Raw genomic sequence first — 21,214 nt, forward strand, 5'->3', positions numbered from 1 at the left:
CCAAAATCCAGAAGCCTAAAAGTGAATGTCAAAGAATCATGGGATGGGTTTGGATGGAAGGGTCCTTAAAGATCATCTCATCCCATCATCCCACCCCTGCCATGGCAGGGACACCTCCCACTGTCCCAGGCTGCTCCAAGCCCCAGTGTCCAACCTGGCCTTGGGCACTGCCAGGGATCCAGGGGCAGCCACAAAATCTCTGGGCACCCTATTCCAATGTTTTATCACCATCCTAGGGAAGAATTTCTACCTAATATCCCATCTATCCCTGCCCTCTGTCAGTGTGAAGCCATTCCCTGTGTGCTGTCCCTGCATCCCCTGGCAATTGTCTCTCTCCAGCTTTCCTGGGGCTCCTCCAGGCCCTGCAAGGCCGCCCTGAGCTCAGCCCAAAGCTTCTCCTGTGCAGGTGAGCAATGCCAGCTGTGCCAGCCTTTCCTGCCAGCAGAGCTGCTCCATCCCTCTGCTCATCCTGGAGCCTCCTCTGGGCTCTGCAGCAGCTCCAGCTCCTCCCTGGGCTGGGACCCACTACAACATCATGTGTCCAAATCATCAGCTCCAGGACAAATGTCATTGCCACAAGCCAATGACCAGAGATTTTAATGTGTTTTTCCTGCATTTTTCAGAGATTTTTCCAGAGATTTTAATCTTCTTTTCCCGCTTTCCCTTTTGATCAGCTGATTGATGATACTTTCTCAAACAATCCGGCATCCCTGGCTGTGTCCTGTCACCTCCCAGTTGTGAGGTGGTGAAAGCAGCGCTTGGGAAAGGGTGACAGAGGGAAGGAGATGATCTCTGCTCCAGCCAAGCATCACTTCAGTGAAAAAGCCACAGCCATCACTTTTCTTGGCTGGCACAGCCACCTTTAAAATTCTTAACACACTTGGGTTTGCCCCCTGGGAAATCAGGGACAGTGATGGAGTTTTAAATTGCATCCTGCCACTCCTGAACTATCACGCCGTGCTGATCCTTTCTGCTTGTGTTAAGGTGAATTGGATTCCAAAACAAAGGGAAAATCATTCCAGGAGTAGCAGAGCTGGGTTAATGGCCAGAAGGAGCATTAAACCATCAGGCTTCCCTTTGAGAATATCTGCTGAACTCCTGAATTTGTGATGTTTTTGTGGGACCTGGATGGTGGAACAACAAAACTGGGCAAAAATCAGGACTTTGCTGAGAAATCTGGGTTTTTTTATAAAGGAGGAAGAAAAAAGTTTAACTGTCCCTTGATCCAGACAAGTGGATCAAGAATGGAGAGGCTGCTGTTCTTCAACAGAAATGGGAACTCAAACCCATTGCTCATAAGCAGGGACACAAATGTTTGCATGCAGAGCACACTGCAAACAAATCTGCAATTCCCTCTCCTCTTTGTCAAACAGGTTCAAAAAAACCACATCTGCAGCCACAAAAGCAAGAGTTACACCTGTAATTTGCACAAATTATTTTAGAAGGTCCCACTGTGGAGATTATTTTTCTGATGTAGACTAGAGGAAATCCTGATTTAGGAAAAAAAGAATATTGTGCCTCAAAGAAACCCCACCAGGTCATACAGACCAAGTGATAATGTGATTATTTCCCTTTCAAAAATTGTATAAATTTAACCACAACAAATACTAGAGTAAACCATTTATTTTTTAGTTAGGACTTCAGAAAAACTTGCACACATTTGTTTTAGAAAACTTAGTAAGGAGTTCTCTGGAACAGCAATACTTATTGTCAGGAAAGCTTTTAGAACATAAAGTTTCTGCTCCAGAAGAGCAGAAAATGTCAAACATGGGATCAGTCTTCAAAAAGAATGAGCAAAAAAATTCTGAATTCCTGAAGCCCTATCCGTCTGATCTTGGCAATGCACAAAATAATAATAAAAAAGAATTGAGCGAAGCTTCATGAAATGAATTAAAAGGATAATTGAGGCCAATCAATACAGACTTGTGGTCAAGCAGCCATGTCAAACAAAGTGGATTTTTTTAAAATTAGATTAAAATTGTCTGAGAATTAATGACATTGGAAAAAAACTCTCACTGGGATATGATAAAGCCACAGTAAAAGATCATTTTTATGTTTCCATAAAACAAAGTTTCAGTAACTCAAACTATTTTAACAGAAAGTAGCATGATGCAAAAATTAACACAGCAGCTATATAAAAAGGATTTCAACATATTCAGACCACAATTTGAATTATTATTCAGTATTTTTTTGTGTGTGGGACATTTATCAGTAGTCTGGAGTAAAGAAAATAATATCTAATAAAAGTTTGACAATGATACAAGACTTTGGTAGCTGAAATATAAGGAAAATGCCAGATCACTAAGAAAATAATTTGGATCATAAAGTCTTACATCAAAATCCAAAACAAGGGCTGTACAACCTGGGGAATATTTTCCTGTTTCAGAGCAATCACAGAACTGGCAAATGATCTCAATGGATAAAATGTTAAGGATGTAAATGATGGGAAAACTAGAGGGGAAAATTAAAATGTCTTCATCTGTTTCATTTACCAATTAAAGCATTAAGAAATGACTTGGTTACCACCATGTGGAAAGGATATCCTTGGATACTGAAAATGATACAAAAATGAACTTCTGTACTGTGGAGAAGACAGGACCAGATGGGATGTGGAGCTGTAGTGTGACAAATTCAGCTAAGTGAGACACAACTTCTACAGAAATGGTACTTAAATACTGATTTCTTTTATCAAAAGTACTGATGAAATCGTTTCCACTGCCTGTGTTTAGGTGGAGCTCCAATATTTTTCTAAATTCCTAATTTCTGAAATAGTTCATAGAAACTTTTTATTTTATGTAAAAGCCACTCTGGTCAGTGATCATCATCCTTCCTCAAGGGACTGTAACTCAAGATTCTATGAATACATGTAAATTAACCATGAAAAAATAATGTGCAGAAACGTCACTTTCTAGAGCCAAAGGGCTTGAGATGTCCTGCTCATTACTGGATGGAATTCCACAGCATTTCTAAGAAGATAAGATAATACTTCCTTTTTCTTTACCACATTTTTTTAAATGAAAAAACCCAAAACTTGGAAGGTAAATGGCTTATAAAGTTTTAAAGAAAAAGTGATTATACAAGCTAAAGCATCCAGATGTCCTGATTTCCAGGGCTGTGCATGAACCATAAGGTTGGTTGTCCTTCTTTATATATGAATTTGCCCATGCCCTCTGTCTTTTTTCTAACTCCAGAATATTTTACAAAGGACAAAATTAGACCCAGAAGAGAGAGAAGTAGGAAGGTCAGAAGGAAAACATAGCATTGGCCCTGGTTTTAATAGGTACCATGATCACATTTTGGTTAAAATACAAATAACTAATCAATTTGGTGGCTCCTGGAGATTAGGCTTATTTTTTGCACATGATAAATTGTTTTACTATTAATTCAGGTTTGGATTTGAAAGGATTTTCCTAAATACCTTCAGGAAATACCTTTCCAAAATACTTTTGCCAGTGCAAAAGCTACAGGGCAGCAGTGTCAGACTGCAAGGGTCAAAAACTTGGCTGTGGCTCACCCAGGGGTTTTTGCTGGAAAAATGATAAAGCTGAATGAATTCACAGATCTAAATCTTATTCACATAACAAACAACTGAATTTGAATAAGGATTAGAGGAAAATACAGATCAGCAACAATTAAAAGTCAGTGAACAATGAAGTGTTGTGTAAGTTCTATTATAAAAAATCATGGTGAAAATGTGATAACAAATCTGAGAATATCTGGTTGTGCGTTCTATCCTGCTAAATATCTGGTTGTGTGTTCTATCCTACTAAAATCTGGCTACTTTCGTTTTATAATTTGGAAATAATGGTTAGCATCTGCTGGAAAACTGAGATTCCTTCGTCTTCAGAACATCTGATTTCGTCCTTCAAAAAAAATCTGGTTGTGTGTTGTTCCACGGATACTGCAGTTGTGTGTTCTATCCTACTAAATATCTGGTTGTGTGTTCTATCCTACTAAAATCTGACTACTTTCATTTTATAATTTGGAAATAATTGTTAACATCTGCTGGAAAGTTGAGATTCCCTCATCTTCAGAACATCTGATTTCATCCTTCAAAATAAAAATCTACTTTAAGCTCATTGAGGGAAGCAAACAAACAACAAAAAAAGGGAAGTGAACCAATGAGAAATATCTTCCTTTCCCCTATGCAAAATAATAACAATGTGTATATTAATGATTTTTTTAGAAACTTATGACCCATAGAAAAAGAAGGAATTTCTACAGAAAGCACACACAGTCTGTTCTGTACTGCAGGAAAATGATCCCAGCTGGGGATTGCACACTTTGGTCACGTGCAGCCCCACTCCTGTTTTCATGACCAGGTAGAGAAAAGTTCCACAGACACCCCCTTACCTCGCAGCCTCTTCAGCCTCTGCTCCCTCCTCCTCCTCCTGACGATCAGCAGCATCACAAAGAGCAGCAAGACCCCCACCAAGATGCAGGAGATGGTCACCAGCATCTTCAGCCCTTCGTTGGTCCCCAGCCCTTCCTCACTCTGCACAACCGACTTGATGAGAGGAGGGATTGTACCTGCAAACAGGGGCATGGCATTAGAGGCCTCTCAACCAGGACAAAATATTGACTTTTGAAGGAATAAAGCAGTTTGTTGCTTCAGGTGCTGGCAGAACCTTCAGCTGGATTTTTCTGTTTGGGCTGGAGGCTACATTTGTGTGTCTAATGGCCACAAACACATAACCAGGCTCATGGAAATGAGGGACTGACTGCAGAGATTATCAGAAATCCATAAGAATTGCATTCATTGATTAAGGAAAATCGTGTCTGATATGCAGTCAAATACTATGATTAATTTTGAGTCCTATTAAATTATTAAAAAGCTGTAAGAGAGCTCAGAATTCCTCCCTAATGTCTATTATTCCTTATTATGGGGAAATAGCACTGCTGTGACATTTCTGCTGGGCTTTGCTATGCAAGGAACCCATTTGACAAAGCTCATTTTGTGCCACATACATCAGATTAATCCTTTGCACAGAAACATTCTGCTATTAGTTCTGAGGGTGCAGCAGTGATAGTGATCTGAAATTCAGACAGCCAACCTGATACTAATCTGCTAAAGACTGTCTGACATTATACTCATCAGTAAAACAGGAGAGTAATGCTGGATAGAAACAATCAAATTTTGAGAGGGAAACGAGGGAAATGAATCTACCAGCTACTGGCAGGCAGCTCACTTTTTCATTCTGGGACATATTTGCATTTTGAATATACCTGGCTTCCTGGTGATATATAATACTTGAACTTTTCAATTCTTTTCTTCTTTACCTCTAAGGGACATGAGAAGAATGCAGCACCTTCTGTGGAAGGCTGTTTAGTCATGGAAGACTTCTCACTCATTTCCTGATTACTATTAAACTGCTGAATGCAACCACAAATGAGGCTATAAAATGCAGATTTCCTTGAAATGCGTAGAAACACGTAAGTATTGTGAACTGTGATGACTTTGGATGGAAGCTATTAAATTTTAACCAGCTACTGAAACATAAAAGTGGCTACTTACTTGCTAAAAGGAAAGGAGGGTGAGAGAGAAAAACAGGCACATCCTTTTTTACATTTTAATTGCTGCATTAAGTGATATGGTTATATCTCATTATGTGCTATACAGTATCAGAATAAAAACTGAGATCTGATGCAGTACAGTGTGAGTGCCATAACCACAGTGAAAATGTAGAATCCCAAGTCCTGGTTTTTTTCAGAAGAACTATTTCAGCTGCATATAAAGAGAAGAGCAGGTCCCTAAAGGGACAAAGATAAAAAGAAAAGCTACAACCATCCAAACCTATATTAGGTACTTTGGAAAATTTGTTTTCTTACAATTGCATTTGGAATATTTTTCTAATGTTCCACTGCAGTTCTTCTCAATAATTTTCTTTCTTTTTTTTTTTTCTAATTTTCTGTTTCTTGAACACACAGCAGGATATTTTCATCTTGCCCTGAGATGCACACTTTGTACTACTTTAAAGGCAAATAAAATTATTAGATGAAGAAATGGAAAGAACTTCAAGCTCCTGGAGGTAATACTAATAACTGTCTCCACATCCTCCTAAACCCTCCTGGATACTCAAGGACCAAAGTTTTCTCTGAATTGCAGTCACAGAGACCATTAGGTTCCAGATTACCTAAAATTATGTCTTTGATGAAAATCAAACGATAAGTGGCCCTTATTTCACTTAAACCTGAAGTGTTTAGATACCTGATTATCACTATCCAAGCCTCTCTCTAGGCAAATGTAAACCTCATAACATTACAAACAGGCAGTTGGAGCTTAATTAAAAAGTCATACTGCCCCTTTTCACATCACCCCTTTGTTGCTTTTCAGCAATTGCGTTGGAAATTAACAAAAATTAATCCTGGGAGAAACTGAGAAAATAACATTTCAACATTTGCTGTCATTCTAGGTGCCTGCTAGGAATAGAAGGGTCAAAGCTTTTTTCAGGACTCAGTCCCAGACAAATGGGGAGGGTTTGTTTTGTTTTCCAGGTCAGTTCACCATCACCCTTTGTTAGCCTGATTGGTGCCTCACAGAAATTGTAATTTGAATATCTCTGACCCCTTTTCCCCCTTGGTTGCAGCATCTCCCACTGCACCCTGTGAACCCAGGAGTGTGTCCTTCAGGGCAGGGAGTGCCTGGGAGGGTCAGAATCAATTAGCAGAGTTTAGAGCTGATCCGATTTAATGCCAGGGCTACCCAGGAGCTGATCCCTGAGCTGGGAAGCTCCTTTGCAGCTCTCCACAACTGCAGCTGCACAGGGCTAAAAATATCTCCTTATGGATCGTGTGCTTCTGAACAAACAAGGGGCAGGCAGGTCAGGCAACCTGTAAGCTGGAAATTGTTGCTGAGATGCCCATGAACAGAGAGCAAAAAGCTGCATGTAGGTTTGTCATTAACCCTCTGACCTGATTCAGCACAGGCGGAGATTTGAAGGGGAGGATGCTGAGCTATGATATTCCTCCCACACACAGCAAAGTGACCCAAAACCACGTAACTCTGGGATTTCTGCAAACTTTACAAAGGCTTTATCTTAAAGCTGCTAAAGCTTCTAAGCTTGTTCTTAGCGTTTGGCATCGCAGAACTTTCATACGCTGCATTATCTAATCTTCAAAGTGCTACTCTTGTATCTGCTTTATCTGAGGGGCAGCTGTGGCCCCTGCAAGCTGGAAGGGGCTAATCCCACATCACAGGGTGAATCAAAGGTAGAGGCAGGGACAGAACTCAAAAGTGGGGCTGGCCAAGAAGTTTCCACTGGTTTTCTGCAAACAAAAATTCCCTAAGGAAGCAAAAATTTCTGTATCAAATACTTGTAAGAATGATAATGATCATCATCATCAGTTTATAATTTCAGTTCTGAGTCAAACCTAGCAAATGTAGAAAATCTGAAAACTGAAATTTGCTTTTCCATCCCTGTTTTCCTCTCATAACCTCAGGGTCAGTATTTGAGCTCGCTCTGCCTCTCTAAGGCACAATTCAGTCCTGGCAAAGCACACTCCACAAATAAAAACAGCAATATCACAAATGGGAAATTTTCTAGCTGACCAGAAGCGGTGGCCCAGGAAATTTAATGCTGCAAATATTTTTTACTGTTTCATTTTATCCCTTTTAAAGATGCTATATGGCAACATAAAAAATCAAAGGGTGTGCAGGTCACACCAGGGTAAGTATCATCACCCAATCAAAGAGCAGAACCTGACAACATTTCACATCAGATCACTGTAAGAACAGTTTTGATTTGAGTGCTACAAATGGAAATTTAAGGCTCTGGATCTGCATTTTGATATAAATTCATTTTAAGGTATGGCTTAAGACTGTTTGCCCCAATCAAATAGAAGTGATGATAATGGAACAACTGAAAGTTGGATGCTGCCTGTGGAAAGATATTGGAAAACAAAACAAAATCACCATAGGTTAAGTAAAATGAGAAGAAATTAACTCATAATACTTGAAAGAGTTATTGACAACAGCTACATTTCTCAGTAAAACAAGTCCTTAACATGCCTGGAAAAACCTGGACCATTTGTGTAGTAACTGCTCAGATCCTGGTTTCCTGTGGGCCTCTGGGAGCTGAGGCAAGATCTCTCTCTTAATTTTTCAGACTGTCTATATTATGTGGACTTGTGTGGCAGCTTACCAAAGATGATGTTTTTCCAAAGGGTGATTAATTATCTGCAAGAGCTGCTGAGTACCCAGCACAAGGCTGGTATAGCAGCAGAGGATGTGTCAGGTGCTGAGGTTTAAACTCTGCCTCAGTCATATCCCACATTTCTGCCTGGGAATGACCCCTGAGCCATACATGAGTGGTGATGTGCATGTGGAGGCCTGTTACCAACACAGAGTTACAAACAATTACCAATTTGGTGCTGTCACAACCATCAGCTCCTGTCTGAACTCGCTCACCAGGGCTGTAGCTTAATTTAACACCACAGATGCTGCCAAGTGGTTGCACAATGCAGCACAACACCCCTGGCAACACAGCGAGGTTTTACACTGGAATTCTCCAGAAAAGCTCTGGCAATTCCCACTGGAGCAATCCAGAGCTGCCATCTGGAGCCATCTGTGCTGCCTTTTTGCCAGGAACGCTGCCATTCCCCACTGTGGAGCCAGCAGCCCTCTCACCCAGCCTGGCAGCACCTGAGCTGCACTCAGTGACAAACTGTCAGCTTTGCTCCTGCCCTTGTGTCCTGGGTTTTGCAGGGTGGGCAGTAACCCCTGGCAGAAGGGTGGGATGAAACAACAACTCCCTCCTGGTCTGTGTCCTGCTGCTGGGCATGACAGAGCCATCTGTCATGGCCATTAGTTTCACTGTCCCCTGCCTGTGAGCAGGGATGATTGCACTGCCATTGCTCTGCCCTTGGAAGATGTTATCCAGAGGCTTTCCCAGAGGACAACCTGCTTGGCTGCTCCAATGTGTCCCATAATGAGTTTTGGGCTGTGTCACAGGGAATAGCAATTAAGCCCCGTGAATGGCTGCAGGAACAAATTCCATGGAAGACTAAAATTTCATGGAAAAGATGCATGAAATACTAGGAAAGGCCCCTGTAACCACTGGAACTAATGACTTTTAATGTCCTATGATTATGTGTCTCATGGCTGATTGACTTTGGAGTTTTTCCGAGGTGAGGACAAATAAACAATTCCTCTTTCCTGCCTGACAGCCTACTGTCAGGAAATCAGGAGCTATTTTACATCTTTGAGACTTTAACCTCTCTGACAGCATGGCTGGTAGATTCAAAATGTGTTTTTTTGAGGAAAAAATAGAAGGATTTTTTAAGAAATATTTTCCTTGTTTTGAGGAAAAAATAGAATATGAGCAGAAAGAAAAAAAAATCACATATGAAACCCAAGTAAAACAGCATCTGAGGCGTAATTAAAGGAAATACTTACTGCCGTCATAATTGAGAGTGGCAAATTTGGCTTGTTTCTCTGCACAGCCAGCACTGTTGCACACCCTCATTTGCAGCTCGTACCAGGTGGCCTCCTGGAGGTCATAGAGGATGTAGGACTTGGACAGGGATGTCCTCTGGGCAGTGGTCCAGACCGTGGTGCCAAAGGGCCGGTACTCCAGGGTGAAGGAGGTGATGGGGCAGCCGCCGTCGTTCCAGCCGATCAGGTTCAGCCTCACCCGCGTGGTGTTGATGCTGGCAAAGAGCTCTTGCTCCTTGGAGAACTGTGGCTCTAGAGGCAGGGGGATATTCGAGACAAAATGCTTTAATATTGCAGATAAAAACTCTCAAAATAGAAAATCTAGAGAATAATTTCTAGGCCAACCTCAATTCTAGCTTAAATTCAGCATCTATATATTCAGCTTCCCCCCCTCCTCCTTTTTAAATCTTTTTTCCCTCTTTGTGCCAGACTCACAAACCCAGATTTTAAAACCAGTATATGGAAAAAAATATCCAAACATCCATTCAAAAAATATGGTTAGTTTTGCCTTGCAGAACTTGACGCAAACATTTCCTTTACTTTTAACACTTATACAGTTCAGAGGATGCTGCTTGCACACTCCTGCAATACTGGCTTGGAGCAGAAATGAGACACTGGCTCCATTTCCTTTATACATAAATATACTCCCTGTCTTCCTTCAACACACAGATAAACAACCCCCTGAATTTTCATAAGAAGAGAAGAGCCAATTTCCTCGTGGCAATGAAATAATGAAATGGAATTGCTATAGTCTGTGACAGTGGAGACACCCTCTTACCAAATATCTGCCAACCCATCTTAGAAAAAAATTATTAGAGAAAAAATGACAGAACATTAGCCTGTGTGGGCCTAAAGTCTCACAGCCACAGCCTTTTTTGTCACAGCCATGTAAATGTTTCCAAAGCCAGTAATATTAAAATATCCAGGCCTGTTTTCTCATCAACCCAAGATCTCCAGCAGAGTGCAGGAGCTTTAGGAGGGTGAAGGGGATAGAACCATGTGGCATTCACATTCTCTGAACATGATCCCTTCACCCAGGGTTTTTTCTCCTTTTTTTCAGGAAGCTGAAAGGCAATGAGAAGCCTCAGAGAAAAGGAAAACAATTCTTATCTCATTTGCTTCTCCTGTGTTGTGCTCATGTGGAATGTGTTTGGAGATTGTTTATCCACAGGTGATTGCTTCACTGCATTCTGGTGTGAGTTGTTTTGACTCATTGGCCAATTGGGGCCAAGTTGTGTCAAGACTGGAAAGAGTCACGAGTTTTCATTATCTTTTTAGCCTTCTGTAAGTATCTTTTCTGTATTCTTTAGTATAGTATAGTACGGTATTCTTTAATATAAAATAGTGTAATAAAGTAATAAATTAGCCTTCTGATTGGATTCTGATGTGAGTTGTTTTGACTCTTTGGCCAATCAATGCCAAACTATGTCAGGACTCTGGAAAGAGTCACGAGTTTTCATTATTATCTTTTTAGCATTCAGTAAGCATCTTTTCAGTATTCTTTAGTATAGTATAGTATTCTTTAATAAAAACATAATATCATAAAATAATAAATTAGCCTTCTGATTGGATTCTGATGTGAGTTGTTTTGACTCATTGGCCAATCAGGGCCAAACTGTGTCAAGACTCTGGAGAGAGTCATGAGTATTCATTAATATTTTCTAGCATTGAGTATCTTTTCTGTATTCTTTAGTATAGTACAGTCTTCTTTAATATAATATAGTATCATAAAGTAATAAATTAGCCTTCTGAGAACATGGAGTCCTTCTCACCATCCCTTCCTTTGCTGGTGCCCTGCATTGACAGCAGAACCAACACGCAGAACCAACTGACCTTTGCCGAGCGTCTTGGCCTCGATGATCTCGCTGATGCGCCCCGGCCCCACCCCGTTCTGGGCAGTCAGGGTGAACTTGTACCAGGTGCCACATTTCAGGGTTTCCAGCCTGTAGGATCTCTCACTGGGGCTGATGGGGAAACTGCCCCACTGCTCACTGTTATCCTCTGAGTACTGCAGGATATAACCTGGAGGGAAAGCGCGGATGGAAATGGTATCACAAATCCTTCAGGTAACCCAAGGAGGCATTTTAATGACCTAATAAAACTGAAAAAAAATCCCATGTGCAGGGAAAGATACAGCTCTCCCCTGACAGAAAGATACCAGGCAATGCATTTTGCCCACTCTGATAACAGCTTAAGTACAATTTTTTATGATGGCTTCAAGGGGAAAAGAAAAGGATGGATATTTCTAAGGACCCTTCAATCAGTAACAAACAGATGATGAACCTGCACCCTCCAAAATGAGTGGTTAGAGATTACACATTTGGAAAATCAGATAGAGCAACTGTCATAACAGCTGAGGAGAAAGTGATTAAATGTGTGAATAAACCACCACAAAGACAAACTGCAATTTACTGAAAGCTGTTATCACCATGATAGTGCACATTAAGGGTTGACAGCAATACAGATTGCCTTGTTTTTCTTTTTTTCCTTTTTCTTTCTTTTTTTTTTTTTGGTGCCATTCATAATTTTATACTAATCCTATCAACATATGATAATTTAGTAAGAAGCAGCAATTAACCTGAATTACATTACCTCGGATAGAACTGCCCCCATTGTCTCCAGGTATCCAGGAAAGAGTGATAGAGGAAGATGTAGTTTTGGATACAGTGAGTCTTGGCTGGTCTGGTGGAACTAGATGGAAAAATAGTTAAAAATAGAAAATGCAATCAAATGGTTTGACACGATGTTAATCACTTCTAAGAGTCATTTATCAAATAGCTGCTTTGAGTTGCAAAAAATGCAAATGATTTCTGTCAAAGTGTCTGTTTAGCTGACATCCTTGGTTAAGATGAGAACAGACAAGCTCTCATTTTTTTATTTAATTTTATGCACAATTTTGTCTTTCAATTCCTAACCTTTGTTTTTCTCTGAATTTTTTTGCATCTGTCCTGTTAGACCTCAACGGCACATGAGCTCCCCAGCCATTAATTTTCTTTTTTTTTTTTGATATCTGTTTTGGGGAGAAGATAAAATTTTAGTGACAGGAAACATGTGCTGCCGCAAATGATGCCCCACTCATTCCTGTGTGTGCAGGCTATTATAGCAAAAATGAAAAAAGGTGCAAATCAAGGGCTTCTTCCAGTGCAAATGTGAGAGTTAATTAGATATCATAGATACATTTGTGACTGGAGGCAGATCCAATCTTCTTCCAAACCACTGAGGCTTTTGGTATAAAGGATTCCCTACCCTGTCAGCAAAGACTGGAAGCACTTCAGCTCTGCCGCTCCCCATAAACATTATGGGGGATGGAAGATCAGGGTTCCAAGGATCAGCTGCTGACTGAGTGCAGGAATAACTTAAACTCTTAAACTTAAACTCTCATCCCTTTCCCAGTTCCCAGCTTCCTTTGGAGGAAAATCATGGAATGGTTTGGGTTGGAAAAGAGCTTAAAGGTCATCTCATTCCAATCTGCTGCCATGGGCAGGGACATCTTCCACTGTCCCAGACTGGTCCAAGCCCTGCCCAACCTCACCTTGGACACTTCCAGGGATCCAGGGGCATCCACAACTTCTCTGGGCACCTGTGCCAGGCCCTCACCACCCTTACTGGAGTAATTTCTTCCAGCATTAAAGGGCAGAGAAGGAGCCATGCCACATCCAACAAGTTGCATTGGATAGGGCAAACTGGGACTAGGAATTGACACAGGGAGCTGGGACTGGAAATGGACTGGAAACATTCTACTGTCAGAAAAGTACAGAAGAGTGAGCTTTGCTATCTCAAGAATAAGGAGTGAGGTATGAACAGTGTCCATGCTTGCAAAGGATCAAGAAACAGCAGCAAAAGTGGGATGGAAATCTGGGAAGGAGAGACAAGAGGATGGCCACAGCTCTCCTGGCTGGGACAGAAGAGGGTGGTGGTGCCAGTGACCCGTGCTTGCAGGAGCTGCCCTTGTCCTGACACAGTCCCATGACCAGGCAGGACAGAAACACAGATTGCCCTGCTGTGTCCAGCTTTCTGCTGCCAGAGAACATTGCCTGCTTTGCCTGTGATTAAGGGACAGAGTGAAACTCCAGGGAAAGCTCCCCACTGCATTCACGTTCAAGCCATCAGACTGCAGAATAATGGGTGCTGATGTAAGGCAGAGTTTGCTGCTTTCCAGCTATGGATTACTTCAAAGAGAAGTTGATTTTTTTTTGCCCTCACAGGGCCAAACAGGGCTGAAGAAAACAAAAGAGACAGTTTATACTCTAAAGGAAAATTCCCTTTGTGAGATGGATTTGTTCTGTTATTCTGAGTGACTTGGCTGATTCCATAGGGAGAGAGTGCACACACTACACTGGGAAAGATTTATGGCAAAAGCTTTCATCACAGCTTCACCCTATCTACAAAAAATGGTGGTCCCACATATTAAAAGCCACTCTTTGTCTGTCCCTTAGGGAAGTAATATTGATTTGCTTTTAGTTGCTGCAGTTCAATAACAGCAAATATATGCAATTACAGAAGTACTTAGTGAAATATAAATGTAAGGTTTCCATTTGATGGTGTTTTTTCTCCCTACTTCCTGTTGTGGTCATGCTTCAAACATCACAGAAGAGCATCTTTAGTTTCTGTTGGGTTGTAGGGAAGTTGATATATGCCAATATCTGCCCTGAGGTTTGTTCCAAGGCTTAGTGGAATGGTTTAGGCAGGGAGAGAGGGTGACTGCAGTGGAAACAACCTCTCTATGCTCTCATATGTTTGCACTCGAAGCTTAAATTTCACATCCAGGAGAGTGATGGTTCCCTCTGGTACAAAAATTTGCAGTAAATTGAAGCATTTGTAGGATCTGCTTTAGTGTAAGTGAGCAAGGAAATCTGCACAGGGAATTCTTCATATATGAATACACAGGTTCTGCTTCACTTTACACTTGGTTTATATTCTTACATTCTCCCTGCTTTTGTACATATCAACACCATCCTGGATGCACTTTGTGCTTTTCAACATGAATATAAAACGTAGCTGGAGAAATGCATTAGCTGATGTTTCATTTCCAATGCTTGCTCATTTTCACCTCATATTAAAATTCTGTGCCTGCATAATGAAGTTTTTATGCAAGGTCTCAGTACGGAGGCAAATTTCTGCTGATAGCTTTTCAGGAGCTAAATGAAAGGCCTTCATGTCTTCCTGAATTTTGTAATATTAAAATGATACATGTGGTATTTGTAAGGAGAAGGCAGAAGCTGATACCTTCTGTGTGAAGAACTAGAAGATAACTGAATGCAAACACACCATTGTCAATCTTATAAAAACTCACATAGAGACTTAACTGAGTGTGTGAATTGTTTCACCTAAAGCGCCATTTTCTAGATCATAAAATACCCATGGCTGAATCAGAATGACTAATGTATGAATTTGGAAGAATTAGATTTGCACTAATACACATAAATATGAATAGCTTGCATTTCAAACAGACACACCTTTAAACACATGGTAACAATTCCGAGGTGGATCCAACAGCCTTACCTTGTACCTGCAAATTCAAAATTATTTCATCTGAGCCCCAGTTGTTGCTGGCCACACAGCTGTAGTAGCCAGAATCCTCTGCCTTCACAGTCCTGATGACAAAGCTGCCATTGCTGAAGATGCTCCTTCGCCCATCAATCATCACTAGACTGGGTGTCCCGTTACTGCCTCACAGGAAACAAAGTGCATACATTAAAGAAGTTACAATCAAAATTAATCACAAGTGGGTTCTTTTTTTTTTTAAGCAGCTAAGAGTGGAAAGAGAGGAAAAAGTGTGGGGTGAGGTGTGCACTTTCAATAAGGGAGTATTTTCAAAGCAAAGGAGTATTTTCTGTTGAGAAATATCTACCATTTGCTTAAAAATGCACTTTTCCTGGACCCAGTGTAGTGAAGACAGAAATTCACTCCTTCCTTAAATTGTTATTTCATAAAAATGCTGAAATGAGGGTATAGGCAGTTCCTGGCTATGAAGTTCATCCTTATGAAATCATAGGTATTTATATCAATGCACAAGATGGTTTCATAGCACTGTAGTTCCCCTGCTTACACAGTGCTTGGATGAAAATTATTGTCCATGTGTGTTTCCAAAGTGGCTCTGTCAGACTGGGAAACTAAAGCTGAGAACAGAATAATAGAAAATTAAATATGTGCAAGACATTTACTGCCCACCTCAGCACAAATCACTGTATCAGGCACTTTGCTCTCTCAGAATAAAACCTTCCTGACTGCCTGAGGATAAAACAAAAACACTCCTAAGTTTTACATTTTGAATGTTTACATTTAGCCTTTCTTCATTATTTTTTTTCCTTTGATGCCCTGTAATGACCACAGGAATTTCTAAACTCCTCATCTACTGTCACCAAGTGCAAATCACCACCAACAGTCCTTCCACATCCTGCCAGTGACCCAGGATCAGCCTCCCCACAACCCTCAGGATTTTAAGAAAATGGGATTTATCTGAGCTGCACATTTAGTTGCTGGTTACCTATCCTTCATCCACTTGACTGTTGGAGCAGGGTCCCCCACAGCTTTGCAGGGGAGGACAATGTCCTTCATCCAGGGCGTTGTCACCGTCCCGCTGAACGTCAGAATCCTGGCAGGAGCTGGGGGGAGACAGCAAGAGACTGCAGTGAGGTGTCCTGTCACAGACATGTTTTATGAAAAATCCTTTCATTAGGATTTTTTCTCTTGAGAAGCTGAGAGGCCTCAGAAATGAAATGTAAACAATGGTTATCTGCTGCTGTGGGATGTGACAGGTGCATCTGTGATTGGTCTCATGTGGTTGTTTCTAATCAATGGCCAATCACAGTCAGCTGGCTCGGACTCTCTGGTCAGTCACAAGATTTTATTATCTTTCCATTCCTTTCCTTTCTAGCCTTCTGATGAAATAATTTTTTCTATTCTTTAGTATCATTTTCTTTTAATATAATATATATAAAATTAATATTATATATATAATTTTTATATAATAGATATTATTTAATATAATATATAATTTAATATAATATATAATTTTATATCATATATATATAATTTTCTTTCAATATAATATATATAATAAAATAATAAATCAGCCTTCAGAAACATGGAGCCAAGATTCTCATCTCTTCCCTCATCCTGGGACCCCTGGAACACCACCACAGTGTCCATTTATACAGCCCTTGGAAGGGAAATAGAGACACCCACAATTAAAGGGGGAAAGCCAAACCAATCTAAAAATGATGTTTTTAGGGTCCTAATTCCTTGTAAACTCATAATATTATTTATTCAAGCAAAATATCAGTTTCAGCACCTGGAAGACCAGTAACTAAAAGAGAGATGAGGCATGGCATTGAAGAGCCTTTGTAGAGAAAAAGAGCAAACCCAGTTATATATCATCTTTACTAACTTATATTTTTTGGAGTAGAAATTATGGATGAAAATTATGTCCAAGGGATGCTTCTCTCAACACTTCCAGCAAGAATTGCCCACAGTAGACAGGTGTCTCATAAAAACTAAATTATTGATACATCTCTTCTACAGCACTTTTGATATTAAGCAAAATAAACCTTAATGAATATTAGTACATTGTAGAATCTATCTGAAATCCACAAATGTGAACAAACTAAAATCAGTTTTTATCAGCTCTCAGATCACCTAAATATATATAAAAATATCACTTGTGTATTTTCAGTTTATAGATTGTGTTAGAACTTCATTTGTTATTCCTCAAGAATGACCCCTGATAGAAATACACTTTCTGCTGGCCTCTAAAATTATATATTTTAAAAGCACATATTGAATACAGATAGACAAAATACTGTATTTTTAGTCCTGATCTACTTCAATTGTGCACACAGATCAGAACTTATACTTAATAATCCATTTTGCACCAATTAGGAAAACATGAAAATGAGACCCAGCATCAAATATAACTGGGACAGTTAATCTGGAAAAAGATTCATGCATAAAAGAACAGGCCTTGAAAAATTAAGCAAAATTACTTGAGTAGGCTGCAATGGGACTTGAGATATTCACAAAAAGAAAAGATTTCACAGATTATACAATCAATTTGGACTGTGTTGCCTGTGTTCTCTTCATGCACTGTTGAAGGCCAAGCTTCTCAAGGGTTTTTTTTTTTTTTTTTCAATCAAGAGTTTTTTATTTTCCCTCTGGTCAAAATTTTAACTAAAACACAAGTTGAAGATTTAGGTAAGAGACAAAGTGAAGGTTGGGTAATTGGCCAGCACTACTTTCCTAACATGTCCTGTCCTGGCTGAACAGCAGCTGGAGATGCCTGGCTCCCTCCTTGCAGAGCTCTGAGGTTTAACCCTTTCAGGACAGAGCCGTGGCTTGTGCTCTGGGCAGTCAGAAATTCTCATGGATCAGAAGGGTTTTGTACCTGGGCACTCCTAAGATAACATTTTCTAGATAACCTGATATCCTAAGGTAACATTTTCTGGAAAAGCCTTGCACAGGGCTGTACTCCCAGAAGCCATATGTGTTGGGTTTGTATGGCCAGGTTTTGGTAGTGGGGAGGTCACAGCTTGCCAGAAGCTCCCCCCATGTCCAGCATGAGCTGCTTGTGACCCCAAATCCATCTTCCTGTGCTCCTGGGAAGGAGGAGATAGAGCTGGGAAGGTGGGAGGATGTGGGAAAGGCGCTTTTAAGATTTATTTTTCTTCTCATTATCGTGTCTGAATTTGTTGGTAGTAAATTCAATTAATATCTCCAATTTGAGTCTGTTTTCCCCATGATGGTATTTTCTGAGTGTTCTCTCTCTGTCCTTATCTCAACTCATGAACCTTTGTTGTATTTCCCCTCCCCTGTCCAGCTGCAGAGGAGAGTGACAGAGAAGCTCTGGTGGGGAGGAGGAGATAGAGCTGGGATGGAGGGAGGGATGTGGGAAAGGCGCTTTTAAGATTTATTTTTCTTCCTGTTATCGTGCTCTGATTTTGTTGGTAGTAAACTCAGTATCTCCAATTTCAGTTTGTTTTGCCTGTGATGGTATTTTTTGAGTGGTCTCTCTCTGTCCTCATCTCAGCTCATGAACCTTTGTTGTATTTCCCCTCCCTGTCCAGCTGCAGAGGAGAGTGACAGAGAAGCTCTGGTGGGTGTCTGGCACCCAGCCTGGGTAAACCCACCACACCATGGGCTAATTAATCAAAGTAACTCAAACAGAAAAATGCTCAGAGCAGCCAGAGACACAGAGAGAAATGCTGACTCTGCTGAAGTTGGTGTTATAAGCCACATTTGTCTTCAGTGGTGCCAGGTTTTGCTGCAGGAGGTGCCTCGTGGCCCTCATGCCATCTCTGAAAAGCAGCAGGAGATGCTGTCAGCTCCATCTACCAAACATCTGTGAGCATCTGGACTGCTCAGATTCCTGTCCTGTGCAAAATTCCCTCTGCAACATGAAGTCTGAAAACTCATTTAAAATTGACTATTAATCATTTTCCCCGTGGCCTTCACACATTTCCCGTGTTTCTTGAAACATCCAGCTACTCCAAACTGCTGCCAGGTCCTGCAGGACAAAACATGTGGAACACAGGAATCCTGCTGAAGCCTTCAGCGTGGCATGGCACCACTGTCAGCAAAATTTTTGTATTATCCCTTTGTTTTTAATGGTTATTTCAGCATGAATTCTTCCTTAAGAAGTCATAGGCTGGAGATCAGATGTTGCAAGTGCAACATTATACTGCAACTCCTGGTTTTCAATATCCTGTATCCTTCATTTTACTGAGATGGGTGGAAGTAACATAAATCTCACAGGAGCCTAAGCCACTGGTAAGATGATAGACCATGACTCAGAAAATCATTAGAAAAGCACAGTGCACTATTTCTGTGAAAGCATCCACAGCTTTCTATGGATTTTCTTATTCCTTCCATGTACTGAGTGCTTTTAAAAGAAATGGTAAAACAGCAGGAAATTTTTCAAGACCAATTTTCTTTATAGCTGAACTTCAAATGATGTCCTGAGACTGCTAAAAGGTACACAAAGAAAACCAGAAACAAAATAAATGTCAAGTGAAATCCACCTCAGAGCAATAGGTTTGAAATTCTAGCAGGCATTCATGAGGTAAGAAAGCCTGGAATCTCACAGACCTCTTTCTTTTGAGCCACGGGTATTTTTGGAATCATATGGATAAGCTGCAGGGTTTACTTCTTTATTATCAAAGCTACCCACATGCCTACACACCTCCCTCCAGCCTTACATTTGATGGCATGGCACTGGATTAGGGCAGTGTCTGTTCCTATTATTTTTACAAACCACCCAATTATTAATTGAAGATAAAGAGGTTCCTTCACAGAACAGTGCACTCTCTTATGATAATGCAGTTTTCTGCATGTTTGCTTGTTTAAATTACAAATCCTCTAACCTGCATTTACTGCCACAGAAATAGAAATGGGCAGGAATTCTTTGTAGGAGGATGTAACACACGTGGGTTTTTCTTCCTCCAGAGGACACAACTATGGTTTAAAGGTGAACTTCAGAAGGAAACTGAACGAGAGCTATGACATTTCACTGCAGTTCAGCTTAAAAAAAAAATAAAAGCTCCACCAGTGAATACCCTGGGTCAGGAGATTCTTTCATTTAATTTCTCACAGAAGAGGGTGGGCAGGCCCTGGAACAGCTGTGGCTGCCCCTGGATCCCTGGCAGTGCCCAAGGCCAGGTTGGACATTGGGGCTGGAGCAGCCTGGGACAGTGGGAGGTGTCCCTGCCATGGCAGGGGTGGGATGGGATGAGTTTTAAGTTCCTCTCCCAACCCAAATCCAGATTTCATTATTCCTGGTCTGATTCCCTCTGCCTTTCCCTGTGAATTTAATTCCATCCCCCCAGGACTCACTCTCTGTGTCCAGATTCCTCCTGGAAGAGCCATCCCTGGAAGGTGATCCCTGTGCAAACCCATCTGGGAATGGTCACAGTGCCAGAGGGCAGGGCTGGATGGGATCTTGGCAATGAGGAATTGTTCCCTGGCAGGGTGGGCAGGGCTGGGATGGAATTCCATCCCTGGATCCCTGGCAGTGCCCAAGGCCAGGCTGGAGCTTGCAGCAGCCTGGGACAGTGGGAGGTGTCCCTGCCATGGCAGGGGTGGCACTGGATGATTTTTAAGGGTCCTTCCAACCCAACCCAACCCATTCCATGGTTCTCTGTTTCTAACATCCCCTGCACTCCAGTCTGATCAAAGAAACAGAGCAGTGTGTCCTGTCATGTGAACCCCACATTTACATAAGTAAATGTTACTTAAAAACATTAAACACACAAAGCAATGCAGACTAAGGGGGAAATCTGTTCAAAATTCATGCTCAGGTAGCTCAGAAAACCAGGGGAAACTCAAAAGTCAGAGTTGTCCCCAGAGGATCAGATTGCCAGGGGTCTGGATCTGTTATTGTCACACTGGCAGCAAATGCCATTCCCCATCAGTCATGGTCAGTAAATCAGAGGGACAAGTGCATGCAAGGTTTTTTGTCTTCTGAGTATACTTGAAAGGCTAAACCCACTTCTTTCATGTCACCAGTGAAGAGTAATTTGAGGGGCAGGAGCACAGCTTGCTTACGTGGAGGCTGAACTTTCATTGCCATGATTATTTTCTGTTTGTTGGGGATTTTTTTTATTATTTCTGTCAGTTAATTACAGAGAATAACAATCTGTTCTGAGAAATGAAGACACTAAAGAAAGAAAGAAATGCTAACTTGAATTAAGCTTTCATGTAAATTGGACTATCCATTTCACATCAAACCCCTATCTAGACATTCTCATTGTTCTCAGAGGAGTTCTTAAAGGGGTTATAATTAAGTTG

The 21,214-nt window shown here is 41.0% G+C and overlaps 1 protein-coding gene across 2 annotated transcripts in view; it reads right to left on the bottom strand.

Annotated features, from left to right (window-relative positions):
- Positions 1-21,214, bottom strand: part of DSCAM (DS cell adhesion molecule) — a 487,286-nt gene that overhangs the window by 43,068 nt on the left and 423,004 nt on the right. Inside the window, exons 22-27 of one of the 2 annotated variants that reach the window (XM_074534053.1) lie at positions 15,921-16,038; positions 14,936-15,099; positions 12,026-12,124; positions 11,267-11,455; positions 9,395-9,685; positions 4,354-4,530 (exon numbers count right to left, since the gene is read on the bottom strand). In XM_074534053.1, coding sequence (XP_074390154.1) covers positions 4,354-4,530; positions 9,395-9,685; positions 11,267-11,455; positions 12,026-12,124; positions 14,936-15,099; positions 15,921-16,038 — 1,038 coding nt within the window. Of the gene's footprint in view, positions 1-4,353; positions 4,531-9,394; positions 9,686-11,266; positions 11,456-12,025; positions 12,125-14,935; positions 15,104-15,920; positions 16,039-21,214 lie in introns of those variants that run through there. The other variant, XM_074534061.1, reaches the window with a different exon arrangement.

This window comes from Zonotrichia albicollis, chromosome 2, assembly GCF_047830755.1.
Source record: "Zonotrichia albicollis isolate bZonAlb1 chromosome 2, bZonAlb1.hap1, whole genome shotgun sequence".
NCBI lineage: Eukaryota > Metazoa > Chordata > Aves > Passeriformes > Passerellidae > Zonotrichia > Zonotrichia albicollis.